This window comes from Pan troglodytes, chromosome 4 (genome assembly GCF_028858775.2).
Source record: "Pan troglodytes isolate AG18354 chromosome 4, NHGRI_mPanTro3-v2.0_pri, whole genome shotgun sequence".
Taxonomy (NCBI): Eukaryota; Metazoa; Chordata; class Mammalia; order Primates; family Hominidae; genus Pan; species Pan troglodytes.
In genome coordinates this window covers 167,257,456-167,278,176 of record NC_072402.2, presented here as the reverse complement: position 1 = coordinate 167,278,176, position 20,721 = coordinate 167,257,456, and the positions used below count along the sequence as shown (strand labels likewise).

The following is a 20,721-nucleotide window of genomic DNA, read 5'->3' as shown; positions in this document are numbered from 1 at the left end:
ATGCAGATGCTCCTTGACCTACAACAGGGTTACAATTCGATATACCCATAAGTTGAAAATATTAAGTCAAAAATGCATTTAATACACCTAACCTAATGAACATTATAGCTCAGCCTAGCCTGCCTCAAATGCGCTCAGAAAACTTACATTGGTTTACTACTGGGCAAAATCATCTAACACAAAGTCTATTTTGTCATGAAGTGTTGAATATCTTATGTGATTTATTGAGTACTGTACTGAAAGTGAGAAACAGAATGGTTATATGGGTACTTGAAGTACAGTTTCTACTGAATGCATACTGTCTTTGTACCACTGAAAAGTCGAAAAATCATTAAGTCAAACCATTGTTATGTCAGAGACCATCTGTATATGTACATATAATTAACCATAAAATTATATATAAAATTATACATAAGGGAATTAAGAATTCCTGAGGTTTCTTTTTTCCCCTTATTTATTTCCCCCACTTTTTTTTGAGACAGGGTCTTGCTGTGTTGCCCAGGCTGGAGTGCAGTAGTATGATCACAGCTCAACTGCAGCCTCGACCTCCTTACTGGGCTCAGATGATCCTATCACCTCAGCCTCCGGAGTAGCTGGGACTACAGGTGTGCACCATCATGCCCAGCTAATTTTTTGTAGATATGGGGTTTTGCCATGTAGCCCAGGCTGGTCTCGAATTCCTGGGCTCAAGCGATCCACCCGCCTCAGCCTCCCAAAGTGCTTTTTACTTCCTTTTGATAACATCCTGTTACCTATAGAGAGTAAGAAATTTAAGGATAAATCACTGCAGTTTTATTTAAAATTTTAGACAAAATTTAAATCATGTATATAAATACAAAGATGAACATTGGTTCTTTAAACACTGACAAAATCCTGAAACAATATAATGTATATATTTTTAGCCACATTTCCTATTTTTACAACATAGTTTACAACCTTCCCATTTTTACAACATAGTCTAAAACTAAGTTTATAAAAAAAAGTACACAGGAAAATATGATTGAAGCATTCTCAAATACACAGCTCTGAGGGTAGATTACTTGTTTTTTATCATTTAATCCATATACAATGCAGCAAATAGATACATTAATTATAACATTTTCCTTCAATTAATAGTTTATTCACTGTGATAGAAGCTCCATGAAGGGGCATCACTTAAGAAGCTCTCCAGGTTAGAGTCAAGCAAATTCTGAACACTTGGTCAAAGGCACGTGAAAATGCCAGGTCCTGGCACAATGAGTAAATAACCCAGAAGGTGATATACGTCAGATAAAGACAATCTTAAGCACCATAGTAACTTTTGAGGCAAGTGGTACCGTACTCTTATTAAAGAAAAGTCTTTACTGTTGAGGGCACTGGGTCTCTGGAGTAGATTTAGAAGACACATATAGAATAGGGTGTGATTTCTTACAAGTTTCTTTTTCCAATTTGCTTGCAGTTTCTTTTCCTTCTTTAACTTCTGTTTGAAGCTTTGATTCAGCAGCTAACCTACAGGCATTAAAGCATCCACTCTGAATTCAAATGTGGTTATGAAGGATTGAAGAAACAAACCCCCAGTATAATGGGCCTCCAATAAGGCATGGTATTCAAGGAAAAAAAATATAGTTGACTCTAATACTGTAAGAATATTAAGTCACTGGCTGTCTAAAAGTCTTTTTATATCAATAGGCTCAATTATTGTTATTATTACTTTTTGAGACAGAGTCTCACTCTGTCACCAGGCTGGAGCACAGTGGCATGATCTCGGCTCACTGCAACCTCCGCCTCCCGGGTTCAAGCGATTCTCCTGCCTCAGCCACCGGAGTAGCTGGGACTATAGGTGCACACCCCCACATGCAGCTAATTTTTGTATTTTTAGTAGAGACAGGGTTTCACCACGTTGGTCAGGATGGTCTTGATCTCTTGACCTCGTGATCCACCTGCCTCAGCCTCCCAAAGTGCTGGGATTACAGGTGTGAGGCACCACGCTGGGCCAATTATTTTTTAAGTCTAAAGAATATCTTTAAAAAGTCATGGCAAGGCCTAAATTAAAGAAAATATGACAGGGCACCTATCATGATAAGCACACCTAACACAAAAACTGAAATGTTACAGCAATATTTTAATGTTAACATGACATACAAAAGGCAAGACAAAAATAACATGGAATCTTGGGCTGCATGAATAGATGTCTATTTGTTTCATATTAAAAAATTGAGTTTCAACTAGTAGAATAAAGAAAAGATAAACAGTAGAGAGATTCTTAAAGGCATGTAAAGATTCTTGGTAACAAGAACACCAATTAGTTTTGTAAAGCATGCAATAGTGAAGTTCCCAATAAAAGCCATATTTATTGTTCCAAAATTATCTTAGGATTGTGTATCTAAGTTAAACAGGCAGAAAACAAAGAGTCGGAAACATTTTAAGTTAGCAGATGGACTCACACACACACACACACACAAATGTTTTGTGGTATTTTATTTTTTGTTTAACGAACAAGACAAAAAGTTTCCAACGTGCTACTTGAGTCAATTAGCCACATACATTTGCTTAAGTGATTTTTTATCAAGCAAAAAAAGGCAGAAAAAGGAATGAAGACAATACAGATAGCAAGGCTGGCACTTATCAATTCTGGAAATCCACCTCCAGAAATATACGCTGGTCAAGGATGTTTATACAATGCATCACATATAAACAGGCATAATCTGCTGGATTCATTTCAGAACTCTTTGAAACCATGGGTATGTGGCAGATACTCATTTGAAGTTACTTTTTCCTTAAGAATGGTAAGCTTTTATTTTATGTGACTCAGAGGTTATAATATTCTATAAAAATCCAAGGAGGGAGTAATAAAATTACTATGCCTTATAATAATAGCAGCTAACATTGTTAAAGTGCTTTTACTGTTGAGTATTACATTTAGTAGCACTGAAGACTTGGAGAGAAATCAGATAAAACATATAAGGAAGCCCTTTTACACAGGGCTGTCTTACTCTCTCTACTCAAATGCACATTAGTAAAATGTCTTATTAATCTGTCTCTACTCTCTAAGGTAGCCCTAGTTGCACTTTCAACATCTCATTTCATAGGAGATAATCCAGGCTAGCTATTGGCACATCTTTTTGAATGTCTAGATATTTGTTTTAAATGCCTCTAACAATCCCATTGCATGCAGACATCCTTCATCTTTCTTTTACTTTCTTCAATTTCCTCATTCACTTCTCCTGCTGCGCACATCCAGAACTCGAGCCTCAGCCATTGCTACTTACCTTTCCCTTCCATTCACTTCCTCTTACCTTCTGACCTCAATTATTTTTATTAAGACAAAGCCCTTGGGACATTAATTCCTTCAGACACACATATCTGACACTATTTCTTTTAGTCACAAACTCAATTATGCAGAAACTAGAGGCTTTCAAGTTTTGGAAACAATGAAAATGAGTTAGCTTTGATATGTAAAAATGTCAAAATAAGTATTGAAGCCCATTTTTGAATGCCTAGGATAAGCAATTCAAAAGACATAAAAAATTCACCTAAGTTTCCTAGAAGGCTGAAATTTCTTAGACTACTGGAAAGCCCTTTGAGAAAGTAAGTTAATTTTTCTTTCATGGCCATGCTTGAACCAGGAGAAAAATAATAGTACATTTATTCAAACTGATAAAACATTCAGAGATGTGTTAAACTGTGATATTCCCTTTCATGAAACAGAAACGTGTAACTTTTTAATGTGATTGCCTTATTCAAGAGTCCTTTCCCTTTGCAATCAGTTTAGTCTTTCTTAAAGTTCTGGAAAAGTTGAAGGTAGGTAGATGAAACTGAGGAATTATACTGCATGCAATTGTAAGAAAGTAGATAAAGAAACAGACAGCACAGTTCATGCAGCGAGAGAGGAGAGATGGAGAGGTCTGCTGGCTGCCTGGAGGAAAAGAGGACACTGACCTGGGAGAGTTAGGGGTGTTTCCACTTCTTTCACTTAAGGCCTCAGCGTCAGCGGGAACTCCTATGAGTTTCACACATTTCTTTTCCTTCTTCAGCTGCATATCCACAGGCAGATTTTTGTGAGGAGAGAGACTGACTACTGGTGTGTGTATAGAAACTGATTTTTCTAATTGCAAGTTGTTATCTTCTAAACTGTTAGGACAGGACTGTGTCTCCTCTTTCTGAGGCGGTAATCGATAAACTTCTGCCCCGACAGCACTGTTGTTGACACATGCATCTTTAGCGGTGGTTATATCCACAGGGAGCACCTCACGCCTCTTTTTCAGTACAGGCACTTCAACTGTCTCTGAGAATAAAAACGAGTGGGGAAAAGAAAAAATCTAAGAAAACAAAGACACAATCAACACAAGAAGCCAGAACTAGTTATATGTATACCTTTTTCCATTCTTTTAAAATGCAACCATCTCCTCACTGAAATGCATCGTTTGTTTCTACCTTTTATTCTTTATCATGGAATCTATATAAACTATTTTAAAGTTTATTTGGCTATATATTTTTCCTTGGGAATTCAATATTTTGACTTTAGGCATGAATGCTTCACTGTTCTCTCTTGGTGTTTTGAAAAAGGTGGTTCATAAGATCTCAGTGTGGAGATGAAGAGACAGCGGCAGAGTCCAGGTTCGAATCCTAATCCTTGTATGTGACAGCCATGTCTTTGGGGAATTATTTAACCTCTCTGAGCTTCATTTTACCTGTAAAATGGGGATTAAAAGCACCCACTTCACTTGGTATTGTGTACTAGAGGGATTAAATGATAAGAATAGGCCAAACTTTCTGAATATTGGTAATATATGCCTGTTAGCTCTACCTACAAAATATAAGCAGAATCAGACTACTTTTGTGATGGATACTTCCCTAGTCCAATCCTATCATGTCTCATCAAAGACTACTGCAATGCCTTCTATCCTCATGGCCTAGTATCATTCTATCTAAACAGGTCATAAACACAGCCACTGAATTAACTGCTCTAATATCTTTTCCCTATGCCCATTATCGATGTGTTTCATTTTCAAAATCAAAATGTTAGTGGAGTCTGAGGAACACTGGTAGCACAAGGGGTTGCTGTTTTTGCTCTACATTGTTGCTTTTAGACCATGATTTCCCCTTTTTCTGGCACTGCTCCTTTGAAACCCACATTATCAGGATTCACTACCCTGCCTCCTGTCTATTTGCTGTGTTCAACAGATGTTTGAAATTCATAATGGATAATTCTTAATCAGGGGAGCCTATTAGAATCATGGAAGGAACAAAAAGAGTTAAGAGCAAGAGAAGCCTTTTAAAATTGTGTAAAAACCTTCCTATTTTTGGCAACCTCCCCACTATTGTTGAGAATCATAGCAGTTCACTGAGACAATACGAAGAGAGACTGAGGCATGTGCAGAGTGCAGGGACAAAAACTTGTTGAGAATCCTTAACCTAAAACATGTAACACTCTTTTAGGGAAGGGGTGTTGTAGAACCATCACATTCTTAGACTCCTTCACACTTGGCCTTTTGTTTTTGAATTTACATACAGTAAACTTCACTCTCTGTAGTATATAAGATGCAGAGACTGTATGGTTAGGCTACTTTCTAGCTCAGTCACTAGACTTGCTAGATATTCCCTAATATGTTTCACTGTTCTTTCCTTTTCCCCCCCATTTTGGTGGAGAATGGGGTCTTGCTATATTGCCCAAGCAAATCTCAAATTCCTGGGCACAGCTATCCTCCTCCCTCTGCCTCCCCAAGAGCTGGGATTACAGGCACGAGCCACCACGCCTGGCTCACTGTTCTTCCTTAATAAAAGAATTCCCAATATTTAGTTAGGAACATGGCCCCTGAGAATCAAGACTGCATTTCTCAGCCTTTTCTGTCAGCAGGTGAGACTGCATGACTAAATTCTGCTCAACAGGATGGCAGCAGACCAACAAACACAAGAAGCCTGAATCTTGATACCATTGAGTGCTTTCCCAGTCCTGGAAGGCCTCCTCCAGACTTCCATCAGAGGCAGAGATAAAGACCCACCTTTTTAAAGTCTCCATTACTTTAGATTTTCTATAAACAGTCCTACCTCGTATAGCTTCCAAACATCAGCTGCTTCAACATAATTAAACTATTAGGTATGACATAAAATACTGTAATCTTAAAATGGGAAAGTCTCAAATCTCAAGTTTCTACTATACAGTATGATGAATTTAGATATCCAAAAAGGATACATGTTATATTCATGCACACCCAGTATCCAGTTCTCCCTGAATTTTCCTACCTATTTTACACAATAAATTTGCTTTATTAACTATAGGTATATAACTACAAATGAGTTTGTAATAAAGTTGCATAAAACTACAGTAAGAAAATAATTTGATATAATTTATCAGGATTACTCGTAATTTAAAAGACAAAAATATATGAGACATATATACCTTCAGGTTCATATTTTAGTTTCAATTCATCTAGTTTAGCTCTCAGTTTCATATTTTCACTTTCTGAAAGCTGGAGGCATCTTTCATTTGCAAAAAGTTTTCGCTCAATATCTAGAGCCCGCTGGCTCTCAAATAATGCTTTCATTCGCTGTATGGACAATTCACCTTTAGTGCTTTCAATTTCTTTGCTATGATAATAAAAAAGGAGAACCAACGAGTATTAAGACAGCATATAATAAGTATAGTGGTATAAATATTTCATCGCATATTTGAATTCTTAGTTAAAAATACATTTTTCTGGGGTTTTTAGTAACAAAGAAACAATAAACAATTTAAATAATCCTTAACAATAGTAGTGTTAAATTTAAAAAATACTCATGCATTCTTGAAAGGAAATGGACAAAGGAGGAAATAGTCTTTCAAATGTATTCACGCATGAATATCTGCACAAAGATATTTTTGTTACCTTTCTTTTCGGAAAATTTCCTTTGGCAATTTCAAAAAAACTTTGTAGTCACTGACACTACTATAGTAAGCAAGTGACATGTTCATCTTTCCATCCACCAACCCAGACACTTACTTTAAGTTATCCAGCTTCATCTGAAGTAAATCTGTATAATAGGTGTTATCTTCCAGAGTACCAGAGTCGACTGAAGGCTTAGATTCCATACTGTCATATAAATTCTTAAAAAAGCAAAAGTTTGTATTACTTAAAATAAATAACAAATAAGGTTAGTGTATGTTTATTAATAATAGCACCATCACTTCCTGAATTTATATCCCTTGGCGTGTACTACGCTAAGAACTACCCATTTAATTTATCTGCCTTCTGAAGTAGGTAAATAATTAACATTCCTCTCTTACAGATAAGGAAACAGGCTCTGAATACAGATGAAAGTAAACCAAGAAGAGAGAACCTGAACCCAAATCTGACTACAAGGCCTAGGCTTCTAGCCTTACCTACATGCTCTGCCTTCTCTCTCCTGGCTTTGAAAATAGAAAAATAAATGCCTGCTGGATTAAATTCTGGCCTTTGTAACAAAACCATAAACTGGAAAAATATGAAAGGAAGATGAGAGCCTTACATTTATATCTGGTGTCCCCCTCTTCTGAGATTCTTCCCCCCACCCCAGGCAAGAATGTAGTGCAAGCTCTTCTGAGACTGATGGAAACTATACATTTCTCTAGTGGGATAAAAAAGGTAAATCTGCTTAAAAACTTGAAACAATTTCAGGTTATAAATAAAATTCCCCTGATTTAAGGCCATAATTTTCAAAGTATAGTTCTGAGCCCACTGATGGAAACATAAGGCTGCCAATTTAACCAAATTTGTAGTTCTTTCAACAGTTTTTATAAGACACAGAAATAAAGTTATGTAAACTTAATTAAGATTTTATGACATACTAATGGCTACAATTTAGAATGCCTAAGAGGTTATTAACATTTACAAAAATTTGTCATTTAAAACTTTAGTTCATTAGGAGGTTAATGAAGATATCAATGTTCCCTATAGTCAATTTATAAAATCTTAAATTGCATGCAATTTTAATAGAAAGCCAACAAGCTTTTTTTGGTGCCAGACAAGATGTTTGTAAATGAAAGCTAACATTCAAAAATAGACAGGAAAACACTGAAAAATAAAAAGTATAGTGAGGAAATAGTCCTACCAGATAAACATACTTAAAAGCCTTTATAATTAATAAAACAGTGTGGTACTGACACACAGAGAAGCAGACCAATGGCATAGACAGAAAATTTAGAAACAGACTCAAGTATATATGGAAACTTGATGTATGATAAAGGTGTCAACTCAAATCACTGGGATCAAGATTGATTTTTTAACAAATGACTCTGGGACAACTGCCTACTTATTTAGAAAACATGGGTGAATTCTTACACACGCACACACACACAAATGCTTACACAAATACCATTCTCCACTAAAATAAACCAATGTTCCCTGAAGAAATGCTACTCCCAGAAGTGGGCCAGGTGAGCTAGGAAACCCTTGTTGTGCCATAGAGTAAGGAAGTATTCAAGTAAGAGCACTTCGACTATCAAATCTGGGACAATTTGAGTATCAGAGTAAATAAAGCAAGCAATGGATTATAACTCATAGGATAAAATAAGAATCCATGAGGCTATACTGATATAAATGAATAAGTGAGGAAAAAGATTTTTCGTTTCTGTCCCTTTATTAAAATTCCAACTAATAAATATAGAAGAAGTGATGGAATTACCCATTTAGCAATCATCACAGAATTATGTTTCAGGCAAGAATCACCAATGGATGTTTAAGTATAAGGAGAAACAGCCATTTACTTAGTCTCAAAGTATCTCCCACAAGATATTTATTGATAATTTAAACTTAAAAAACAAACCAAATTTTAAGATATTCAAATCAAAATTTGGATGTGTGTTTTTTAAGTGTTATACATACCTTAAATTTCTCCAGATTTCTAATTTCACCTAAAAGATGTTTTATTTCACCATTCTTCTGCTCCAACATGGCAAGCAACCGTTCCTGCTGCTCAAATTCAGTTTGAGACCCTTTCATCTGTAGCAACGTGGCAATTTGTAACTAGAAAAATAAAATTACCCCCTCTAATAAAATTAAGTGAGAGAAAGATTCTGATAACTACTTTTTTGATACAATTCATAATTTGTACTGTATTACTTTGAACTCATTTTGGAAACTAAATTAGCTATTTCTAATCTAATAATAAATTTTTTTGTAGACATAACATTTGAATACTTATTTTGACTACTTATGAATGATAACTGAAGTCTGTAATGTAATTATTTGCACTTTTGTGAAACATAAAACTGACTTGCATGGCTGTGGTCTGAAAGCACACCACTGAACTGGTAAGTAAGCCTGGCCAAACGCTGCAGACTGCTTATCATAAGCACTCGCTCTTATTAAGGTTCTGATGGGTTTCTCAAAATTTTTAATTAACTTTAATTAAGTGAGGAAAACTAAGCTACTGACAGCCACAAATGTTAGATTCACAAATGACGTGAAAAGCAAAGATAAAAGGCTATCTTAGTATACTGGGGTAATCTTCAATATACCATGTTTTAATTTTTTTAGAGCAGCACTCAACTTACCTAATTACACCTCCCCCACCCAAATCTGGAGTTGCGAAGCTACCAGAGGGAAATTAAGTAGACTCTAAATCTAGCATTTCTTTCTGCCTTTGGAAATTTCTGGAGTTGAAAAGAGTGCCTATTAGTTTAAATATAGTTTTGAGTAAAACAATCAATGATATGAGGTTGCAGATGACTTTTAACATTTTAAAGGATATCCTTTTTGTTCCTGTTTCAGATTGGAGGCTAGGCCCACTTAGCCTAAGACTCAGAATGCTTCTAGTCTCTAAAGATAGTTTGGGACATCATGCAACATTGGTAGATTAAAAGTAACCCCAACAAATACTGTAAGAAAACTAAAGTAAACGTGAGAAAATTTATAAAGAAATACTTCCCAGACAGGGGAGAGTCTCAGGAAATGAGGCAGCACAGTCTGGAAACCCTTAGAAATAAAATTCACAGCTGTTGTTCATTAAACACTCATTTGCCAAGTAGCAGGTTAAGTATTTTACTACACTTTCATTTAACTGTAGGACAATGCTAAGAGGGGGTTCTATCATCTTCACTTAATAGATGACGTACTGATGCTTTGAAAGTTAAAATACTTGTCCAAGGTCACAGAGCTAGCAAGTGACAAAACTATGATTCAAACCCAAATCCACCTAACTCCCAAATTTAATCATTAACCTTTCCCATTTCTTTGGCAAAGCCCATGATTCTGAATAAAAGGAAGGATGCCTTTCCAGATTCCAATTACTACCTCACTAGAGTGAGGCACAATGGATGAGGGATCAGGATTCTAAGGACTGTTACAATACTGAAATCTTTCTAATTTCCACATGTTTTTCTGCTACCTCTTATTTGGCTAGAATGACAACCAACAAACCCCGTAAAATTAAAAGGGTCTATGTGCTTGACTTGAGGAGCTACAAGGAAAGGGAACCCTGAATAATCCAAATTTCACTCCATAATAAGCCTTGGTGAAAGAGCAGAGGAATGGTGAGGCAGCGAGTTTCAGCTGAAGTAGGAACCCTAGGGCTATGCTTGGAAAGACATCAGGCCAAGAATAAGAAATAAATACTTTTCTTTCTTCTACTCCACAAAGAAAGATTTAAGTCAAAGCTAGTGAGTAACCATTAAAACAAACAAACAATAATCATTGCTAAATATACTATTACTAAATATTTATTCCAAGAATTTTAAACTATAAATGAATCTTTTAATTTCAAAATTGATTTTTTGAAATCATGCAGTTCTAGAAACAACTATATAAGTACACTCCTTGCAGAAAAAGCTAGTTTCTTTGATGTATTCATACATGTAATGCTGACACAAAATTTGTTTAATAAACCTTTGATAGTGAAAGTTCTATACCTTCATTCTCTGCATCTGTTCTCTGTTAAATACATTTTGCTTCTTTAGTGACTGATACTTGACTTTCATACTGATAAGCTGACGTTCCATTGCTGCCCTTCGATCTTCCACCTACAAAATATTAACATGCTTAATTGTTCTGGTAGTAAATGAAAATACCAATTTAGTAGTTAGGATACTTATAAGTACCTCTGCAAACAAAGAGTTGCCTTTACTATTGGGATCCAAGGCTTGCTGGAGTGCCTGGTCCAACTGTACCTGAAGATCTTGATTTGCTACACGAGCTTTCTAAATTCAAAAGAAAACAATTTAGGCAACAGAGATTACATTAGCAAGAAAATAAGTTATGATAAATTGGAAAATATGATGTTACTGTAATCATAGTACCTCTAGGGCATTATAGTAAGAAACTGCTTCTTTCTCTCGCTCCTCTTTTTCCTCTTTAAGCCGGTCTACCTGGCGCATTAGGTTAGTAATAAGAAGTTCTAGCTGTTCTTGTCTGTATTGTAGTTCATTCACTTCTTCTTTGAGGGTGGTCTATTTAACAGGAATTGAAAAGGAGGAAATTCTCTTGAATAATCTTTCATTTGGCAGCTGCTCAGTTTATCTCAGTTGTGGTTCACATCCAAAATTAAAACTAAAGAACCAGTCAAAAGTTGTCAGGTACATTCTAAAATAATAGAAATTACTATTACTGTTAAATTTTTCAATAAGGAAACAAATGGCTTTAGAGACTGCCCTTTTTCCTCTATGAATTTCAGGCTTTAATTTTTAATTAACCTTAGCTTTCAATGAAAAAACCAAGTTCACATGCATTTCAACTTCCACTGAGCCAACGTTTTACACTGGGCTCTTATGATAAAATCTGGGATCAGAGTATATGCCTCTAAATTCTTCCAGACGTTTCATTAATCTAAGAGAAAGGCTGCCTTACATAATCATACAGTCTAAAGCTATATTATGAATGAAGTCATCCACCTAAAAAAAAACCCATTTTTTAATTAGTTAGATGCAAGTTAGGTCAAAAAATGTTTCAGCCTTCAAACTAGCTCTTCAGAATTATTACCAAAACATGTAAAAATATGCCAGAAAAAAAAAGAGAAAACCCTGAGAAACACATGCCATAAAAATTACCTTCATACTCTCCATTTCTGTCAGCTCAATTTGAAGAGCCAGCATCTCTGAAGACATGCTTTCCTGCACACGTTCAGACATTACGCGCAGTTCCTCTGATTTACAAGAGAGGAGTTCCTTCTGATGGTCTACTTGGTGCTTCAGCTGCTTTTCACTAAGCCTGGCTTCATCTAATTCCACTTTCAGTTTTTCTATCTAAAGCCAAAAAAAAAAAAAGTCATAAATTGAAAGTTATTTTCTTTCTAAAAACAATCACTGATTGAACTGATTGAACCAAACTTACTGAATGATGATACTATTGGAGTTTCCTATTTGCCCAAGGTTAGGCATCTTTTAACAGATAGTGACACACCTTGTTTAATAAACATAGAAATAATCCATGAGTAATCGGGGTGGGTCTGGATGCCTCAGAAGCAATCTGGAGGCACTATGATGCGGACCACTTGGCTACTGTGTGAAGAATGACTGGCATGAAGAGAAACAATGGAAGCAAGCAACCTGGTCAGAAGGCTACAGCAGTAGTCCAGGAAAGAGATGATGAAGGTCTGGATTGGAGTGGCAGTAGCGTCATAGATGTTTTGTAGGTCAAGTTCTTAGAACTTGATGAATTAAATGTGAAAAATAAGAGAAGAAAAGGTATTTAAAAAAATCCAAATTTTGGCATAAGTGATTTGACAAAATCAGTAAAACAAAATATTTCACTAACGTACTCTTTGCTCCACCAAAAAAAAAAAAGCCATCTCTATAATTAGCCTTACCTCAGTCCCTGAATACTCCCTTTATTACTCTTTTTTGTTTAGGTGATGAAAACTATTGCAAAAATAAAAATAACAACCAGAGGGGGAAAAAAGCACATCATTATCAGTCATTAGGGCCTCAAATCCGACTAGTTTCAGACAAGCTGGATGATATTACCTGTCAGAGTGCTATGCAAGATGATTATATATTACACAAAGGTATATTTAGATAGCTATGTTTGTTTTAGTGTATACTGGGAAAAAATAAGCAAGCTTAAATATGTAATTTTGGCCAGGCGCAGTGGCTCAGGCCTGTAATCCCAGCACTTTGCGAGGCCGAAGTGGGCGGATCACGAGGTCAGGAGTTAGAGACCAGCCTGACCAACATGGTGAAACCCTGTCTCTATTAAAATACAAAAATTAGCTGGGCGTGGTGGCGCACACCTGTAATCCCAGCCATTTAGGAGCCTGAGGCAGGAGAATCGTTTGAACCCGGGAGGCAGAGGTTGCAGGTGAGCCGAGATCATGCCACTGCACTCCAGCCTGGGCGACAGTGTGAGACTCTGCCTCAAAAAAAAAAAAAAAAAAAAAAAAAAGTACTTTCATTGATGTTTCTTAAAATCAGTAAACATTTAAAGAGAGTCAATGAGAAATTAAGTAATAGTATAGGTGGTATACAGAAAAAGAAAAATCTTAGAGGCTGCTATACAAGAAGCTGAAAATTGGGTAACAGACTTCTGAGAAAGGAGGACAAAAGTCAGGCAAGTTTTGGTAGACAGTGTCTGGAAAAGTCAGAGTATAGACTATACACAAAGCAGATCCATGATAAAAAGTTCTGGATTCCTCAGAAGCAACCTGAAAGCACTGGCTAGCTAGGAAAAGGGAAAACCACTGACCAATCATTTATCTTGCATTTATGTTTGAAATGGAGCCAGTGTAACATGCTGTTAGACTATGTAGTGATTCAGTAACACAGCCTTTGGAGTCAGACAGCCTCAGTTCAAACCTAGATGGAGAATTTCTAGTTCTTGAATTGTGTCCAATTTACTCAGTCTGTCTAAACACTGGCTCTTTCATCTGGTATATGGAAATAATAATGGTACCTTTCCACAATATTATTGTAAAAACTGGAGCACATGTATTAGTTTATCCTCAGTAAACAAACTATAAAGTGTCATTTGTAATGCACATTAACTAGTAAGAAACTACTGGTCTGTTTTACAGAATTACAAAGCATACCACTGACGGCAGGGAAGGCTAGGAGACCAGGCTTTCTGCAAGGGGCTGCTGTACCCACTATCAGCAAGGAGGCCATGCTAGTCACTAAACTAAACCTTCACAAATATCCAGCAACCAAAATTAAATAATCGTATTTAATTAATAGGATATAATTTATACAAGTCCCTTAGACAAACTCTTGTATCTCAGTGTTCCCACCCCCAATATTAAGATAATGAAGACTTAGATCTTGGCTATTTTGCAAAGCTGACACTTAAGAAAATCTTTATCATCTAAAGTTTACAGATGGCTGCATAAATATGGAATATTTTGTGCTGAAATACGCAGATATCCCAACCTTAGTTTTTAGTTCATTCACTTCCTGTCCATGGCTTCTGCTTAGCTGTTCTTCCAATTTCTCCAGGTGCATTTTTTGTTGTTGTTTAATAGCTTCACATTCGCAGCTCAAACTTTCTAACATTCGACTCTTGAGTTCAACTTCTCTTTGAAGGGTATATTTTTCTTGTTCATAACTCTGAAAACAGATTCAATTACAATTCAATTACATAAAAATAGCCTAAAGCCATTACATACAATCAGTTTTCAACTTCAATTGTTTCATTCTTATTTCAAGCATTTGCTGCTTTCCAAATAACGAAGACATGTTAAACCTGGAATAACTTTGTAGTTAATCAGTCTTAATAAACCCCTGAGGTGTATTTCGAAACTATGTTAAACCCATGCAAGGGATACCATACTGCTTCTGTGCCTTGTCAAGGAAGTAAAATGTGCTCCATCGTATGTCAACACGTCTAGTCAAGTAATCTCTGCTAACAACAAAAAAAGATTTAACAGCACTTAAGCTTTCCTCATGAGAATTAGTAGTTTGATAATGAGATGCTCTACTTGTAGCTCTGAACACAATGTAGTAGTAATAATAGTTGAAAAAAAAGAAATACTGAATTAGCCTTTACTTTCAGAATGTAGTCATCTGAGAAATGTTCACAAAAGGTCTATCAGAATGAATGCAGAGCTGAGACAAAAGGAGTAATTAAAAGGGCTTTTGCTTACTCACAGGGAAGTTTAGACATTAAAAATGTTACAAGTATGAACTCCTTCGAGAGGCTTTAAAAAATGATAAAATATTCCCCTCAAAAACCATTTTATTTTAAAGGAAGACAAAGAGTATTAACTGTTAAACACTGAAATTTGACAAGTTATGACTCAAAATGATTAAGTATAACAGTTTTATTTTCTATTAGTGATATTTGTAATCTTTACTTTGCCTTTATGACTTTGCACTCAGTTCTTGGTTTACAACAGTACTATGTAGAAACACAAAGGTTGCCATCACTAGTTATTTTTACCTGCTACAGATATTTTTTACCTGCCATATTTACAATGTTGAGATTCAAGTTTAAATATGTTACTGAGCATTTGCTAAATTACCCAGATTTATTCATTCATTCTTTTAAGAAATAATCATGTGGCAGGCATTCAGGATAGTGAACAAGGCATACAAAATTCCCTCTCTCATGGAGTTTATAATCTAGAGATAATTAGCAATGCAGATAATTAAGAGTGGAATCAGGGCCGGGCACAACGGCTCATGCCTGTAATCCCAGCACTTTGGCAGGCAGATTACTTGAGGCCAGGAGTTCAAGACCAGCCTGGCCAACATGGTGAAACCCCATCTCTACTAAAAACACAAAAATTAGCCGGATGTGGTGGCACACATCTGTAACCCCGAGCTACTCGGAAGGCTGAGGCAGGAGAATCTCTTGAACCCAGGAGGTGGAGGATGCAGTGAGCCAAGATTGCGCCACTGCACTCCAGCCTGGGCGACAGAGTGAGACCCTGTTTCAAAAAAAGAAAAAAAAAGAAAAAAAAAGTGAATCAGGGTAACTTTACATTACATAGTAAGGGTTGACCTCTCTACTGAACTGACATTTAAATGAAAGCTGAAATCTGAGGACTCAACCCAAGAGCAGTGAGGGGTAAACAACTCAAAAAAAAAAAAAAGGCAATAGCTGGTGTAAAGCCCATAAGGGAGGACCAGTATAGTCAAGAACAAGGCAAAGCAGTTTGAGGTGAGGTCAGAAGCTTGGCAGGGGTCAGGTCACATAGGGATCTACAAACCCAAGGATGGAGCTCAGATTTTGTTGTAAATAAAATCAGAAGCTGTTGTATGGTTTTTAGCAGGGCTGTGGCATGACCTTTGGTGTGTTATTCCACGACCACTTAGACACTGAGTGAAGAATGAATGGCATGAATGGCAACAATGGAAGCAGGCAACCCGGCCAGAAGGCTACAGTACTTGTCTAGGAGCGATGATGGTGATCTGGACTACAGTGCCAGTAGCAAAGATACATGCTTTGTAGTCTAGTTCTTAGAACTTATTAATGAGTGAAATGTGAGAAATAAAGGGAAGATATTGACTAAAAGTTCTAGATTTTTGGTATATGAAGAAACCAAAAATATACCAAAAATCTTTGGTATATAAAGATTTTTGGTGTTCAAGAAACTGAATGCTATTATATTTACTAAATAAGCTAAAAAAAATCGTAAAAGAATATTTGGTTAATGGACAGGGAATCCACTCTTCTGTCTGTGTTAAGTTTGAGAAGTCTATTAGTGGGCAGTTGAACACAAACCTAGATTTCAGAGGGGGAACTAAGGGCTTGGTGTAGTGTCATGGGGCACTTAGATGTTTAGAGGTCTAAAACAAGTGAGGTCTTCTAGGAAGTGTGCAGACAAAGCAAAATCTGGTAGTAAATGTGGCAAAGAGAGTAATGATAACTTGATCTTTCAAACTCTGAATACACTAGGGTGGAAAGAATAACAGGAATTCATTTAGTTCATTCTTTTTTAACAGGGACGGGGCAGGGCGGAAACTAGATCTAAAATCTTCAGAAAAGAATAAACTACTACTACTATTAATTGCTAAACAGGACAAATCTTCAATAGCTAAGCACACTCTTGCAGACAGAGGAGTCCAGAGTCCTACCTCAGTCATGGTCATCATTTCATTACGACATTTATCCAATTGATTCTGTAATTCATTTTGACTCTCTACTAGTTGTAAACCATACTGTGCAGCTTTTAGTCGCTCTTCTTCAGCCTCTTTGAGCCTGCATCGAAGATTTGTGATTATATCTGCCTCCATGTTCTTTTCTTTTTTTTAGCCAACTGTAAATAGAGGAAATAAAACTACTTAAGCTTATACAAAAAACTCCATGCAATAATATCAATAACAGAAGAAACATATCTACTCAATACTACTGTCGTATAAAAACATTAAAATTTTCTTCCTGACTAATAAGTAGTCAAATTTGCATTCTTGTTCCAAGAGCAAGAACTGTTCTGACAATTCTGTTACTGATTTGGGATAAAAAATTAAAGAGTGGAATAGAATACATTTAATTTTGCTTCTAAACAGTTCACCATCAGAAAACTGTTCAGTTGTTGTATGCTAAGCTTCCAATATGTTTGGAGTCACGTACATGACTCCCGTTATATTTCTGCTGGACAGCACTGCCCCAGCCGTGTGTCAGATTCTACCCTAATTGCTTTTCATTCGTTATCTCATTTAATCCTTTCAGTAACCGATTAGGTGGGTGTTATTGTGCTTGTTTTTATAGATGATTAAACAAGAAATTAAATAACTTGTCCAAGTTCATGCAGCCAGTGAGTAGTGGAGGCGGGGTAAGAACTCAGGCAGTTTGATTCCCAGAGTTTCCTGTGTCCCAAATGCTTTGTGTGTGCTATATTTTTGAGAAGCAGGACAGGAAAAATAGAAGCATGGATATTTCATTTAAAGCAAAGTATATGAGTTTAGATGCTGATAAGCAGGTATAGTGGTGGAAGTCTGTGTAAGTAACCTTTTAACTGCTTCAATTTATCAATGAATTAGGAAGCAAGGTCTTTAACTGAGAATGAAGACAAGGGAAGAGATACAGGGTTTTAAGAGAGAAAAAAAAGGTGTTCTAGGTAATCCCAGCTTGGCAGTCACTGCTCTAAAATGCAAGACCTTTTCAAAGCCTGTACATGATAGGACCAGCCAACTAAATGTTGTACTGTTCACAATAACTTACATTCGTTGAGGATTTACCATTTGCCATGCTAAGTGCTTCAAATATATTATCTCATCTAATTATCTTGATGAGCTTGAGTTAAGTAAATACTGTCATCTCAACTACCAAAATAAAAATAGGGTTAAGCTCAAGACATTCCAGCCAGGCATATCCAGAGAAGCCAAAAAAATTTGCTCTAGTTTATTCAAAAAATTTGCTGGAATTCTTATTGTGTGAGACATTCTGCTAGTGTTGACAACACAATGGCAACCTAAAACAATATTCCTGTCTTCTTGAATCCTACAGTCTATTAGTAAAAGACATTAAATCAAGTAATTGAACTATCAAGTTACAAGTATGATAAGTGCAAGAGAGACAGATGTATGTATGCTACCTGAGCCTGTAACAAGAGGGAGCTGTCCTAATCTGGGGGACAGCGCGTATAAGGGAACATGGACAAAAAAATTTTCCAGAGGAAGTAACTTTTCAGCAGAGGTCTAATGGATGAGAAAGAGTTAACCTATCAATCTACAAAGAGAGCCGTGGTTGATTAAAAACTACTAATGTGTGACAGACATTGTGCTTGGTGCTTTATACACATTCTTATTCAATCTTCTCAACAACTTCAAGAGGTTGAAGGTATTTCCCTCATTTGACACATGCAAGCTGAGGCATAGAAAGTTTTAGGTAACTTGCTTAGGGTTACCCGCAAGTTAAGACGCGAAGTGTGATGGGAACTAGAATCTACCTAGAAACTCTGGTGCTGCAACCATTTTTCCTGTCCTGCTTCTCAAAAATATAGCACACACAAAGCATTTGGGACACAGGAAACTCTGGGAATCAAACTACCTGAGTTCTTACCCCGCCTCCACTACTCACTGGCTGCATGAACTTGGACAAGTTATTTAATTTCTTGTTTAATCATCTATAAAAACAAGCACAATAACACCCACCTAATCGGTTACTGAAAGGATTAAATGAGATAACGAATGAAAAGCAATTAGGGTAGAATCTGACACACGGCTGGGGCAGTGCTGTCCAGCAGAAATATAACGGGAGTCATGTACGTGATTTTAAATGTTCTAGGAGCCATCATGTTTTAAAAAGTAAACAAAGATGAAAAATTAATTTACATACTTAAACAAATACACTCAAAACATTATCATTTCAACATGTAATCATTATAAAAATTATTAATGAGATATTACTCCTTATGCGCTATCTCTGAAACCCAGTGTGTATCTCCCATCTGCACCATTTCTCAGTTCGGGCTAGAGGCTACCGTACCGCACAGCGCAGATCCAGTGGCGGTTATCATTTTGAGGACCCGGCAACCGACCCAGCCTTCCATGTTTGTCCAGAATCCCTGAGGGCGGCGAGGCGGTCCCACGGAAGATAAGACCGGCTCGGAACCCAGTGTATAAGACCCCAGGGTTCCGGGGAAGGAGATGTTTCAGCTAAAGGCCTCGGCCGAGACCCCGGCCCCTAGCTTTCTTTAGGGCCTGTTCGACTCTCTCCACTGCCGCTCTCCACACCCACCTCCCACCAGGCCCCTTGCCCCTACCTCTCACGCTGGTCCCCTGCTGCCGCAGCCAGCGGCTCCTAATGGGAGCTCAGGTCGTCCACATTGAGGACGCCAACTCCACAGTCACCACCCATTCACTCGGCTAGCTCTCGAGTAAGCGCCTGGGCTTTTTGAATGCAGTTCCCGCGAGAAGTCCCACGTCTCACGAGACGTCCGCCCAAGCCGCGCGTAAAGGAAAAACTAAGAGAAACGCCCAATGGAGCGCCCGCCCCCTCCTACAGGTACTGCGCATGTGCAAGTGGCGCGCCGTGGGCCTGGCGCAGGCGCAGGCGCAGACGTGGCTCCTTCACATAAATTTTTCCTTGGGCTGGTTTCCTGCATGTCTTCTAAGTATTTGCTTTTAGTTTCCGTGTTTTGGTGTTTTGTTTGTTCGTTTTTTTTTGTTTTGTTTTTACGACAATGCCTTCTAGGGGAACAGTGTCGCTGGGCTGGGCGGTGGAGAGACACCTTTGGCACCATCGTGCGATCTCATGCACCCTACCAGTGGTAATACTGGCGTTAATATTAAGTTCCCACCATGTGCTAAAGTTTACAGATTATCTCAGTTAAGCCCGCAGCCTTATGAGGCAGATATTACTCCTCGTTTTCCACAGAGAAAAAGCCCGAAGAAAAAAAGTGCCTTGTCCAAGTGGTAGAACTAGAATTGAATGCAGTCTGACTTAGAGTCCAAGCTGTTTGCATGTGTTTTTAATAATAATATTTTGTAAACCTGATGCCTATTCAAAAATTCAAGCGATCAGAAATAATAATAGCTAACATTTAATGAGCACTGATGAGTCCTAGTAACTGTTACATGAATCATGTCGTTCTTTCGAGCCCATCTTTTCTTGCCTATTTGAGAACTTGGCTCTAACTGCTCTTTTTTGCATCTTCAGTTTTTTCTTCTCTATTGGATCTTCCCTATCAGCTCATAAACATGCTGCAGTGATTGCCATAAAATCATTTCACGATTTCATTTTTTAAAAAATCCTCCTTGACACCAATCAGCAACCACCGCATTTGTTTTCATCTCTTTATAACAAAATTTCTGGGGAAAAAAAATCTTTACATCCATTATCTCCGTTTTCTTACCTTTTGTTCTTTTGTTTGTTTTTCCCACTTTAACCAGGATTTGGTCCCAACCAATACTAT

The 20,721-nt window shown here is 37.1% G+C and overlaps 1 protein-coding gene across 11 annotated transcripts; it reads right to left on the bottom strand.

Annotated features, from left to right (window-relative positions):
* Window positions 1-436: 436 nt before the first annotated feature.
* On the bottom strand, window positions 437-19,830 carry SPDL1 (spindle apparatus coiled-coil protein 1). Of its 11 annotated transcripts, none has more exons than XM_054684062.2 (13): window positions 19,570-19,830; window positions 16,940-17,121; window positions 14,291-14,467; window positions 11,978-12,172; window positions 11,231-11,380; window positions 11,033-11,131; window positions 10,844-10,954; window positions 8,820-8,960; window positions 6,960-7,063; window positions 6,380-6,567; window positions 3,919-4,264; window positions 1,412-1,488; window positions 437-752 (listed from the first exon to the last, which is right to left on the bottom strand). In XM_054684062.2, the coding sequence occupies exons 2-13, from the start codon at window positions 17,096-17,098 to the stop codon at window positions 616-618; spliced, it is 1,884 nt and encodes a 627-aa protein (XP_054540037.1). In that variant the 5' UTR covers window positions 17,099-17,121; window positions 19,570-19,830; the 3' UTR covers window positions 437-615.
* Window positions 19,831-20,721: the final 891 nt, after the last annotated feature.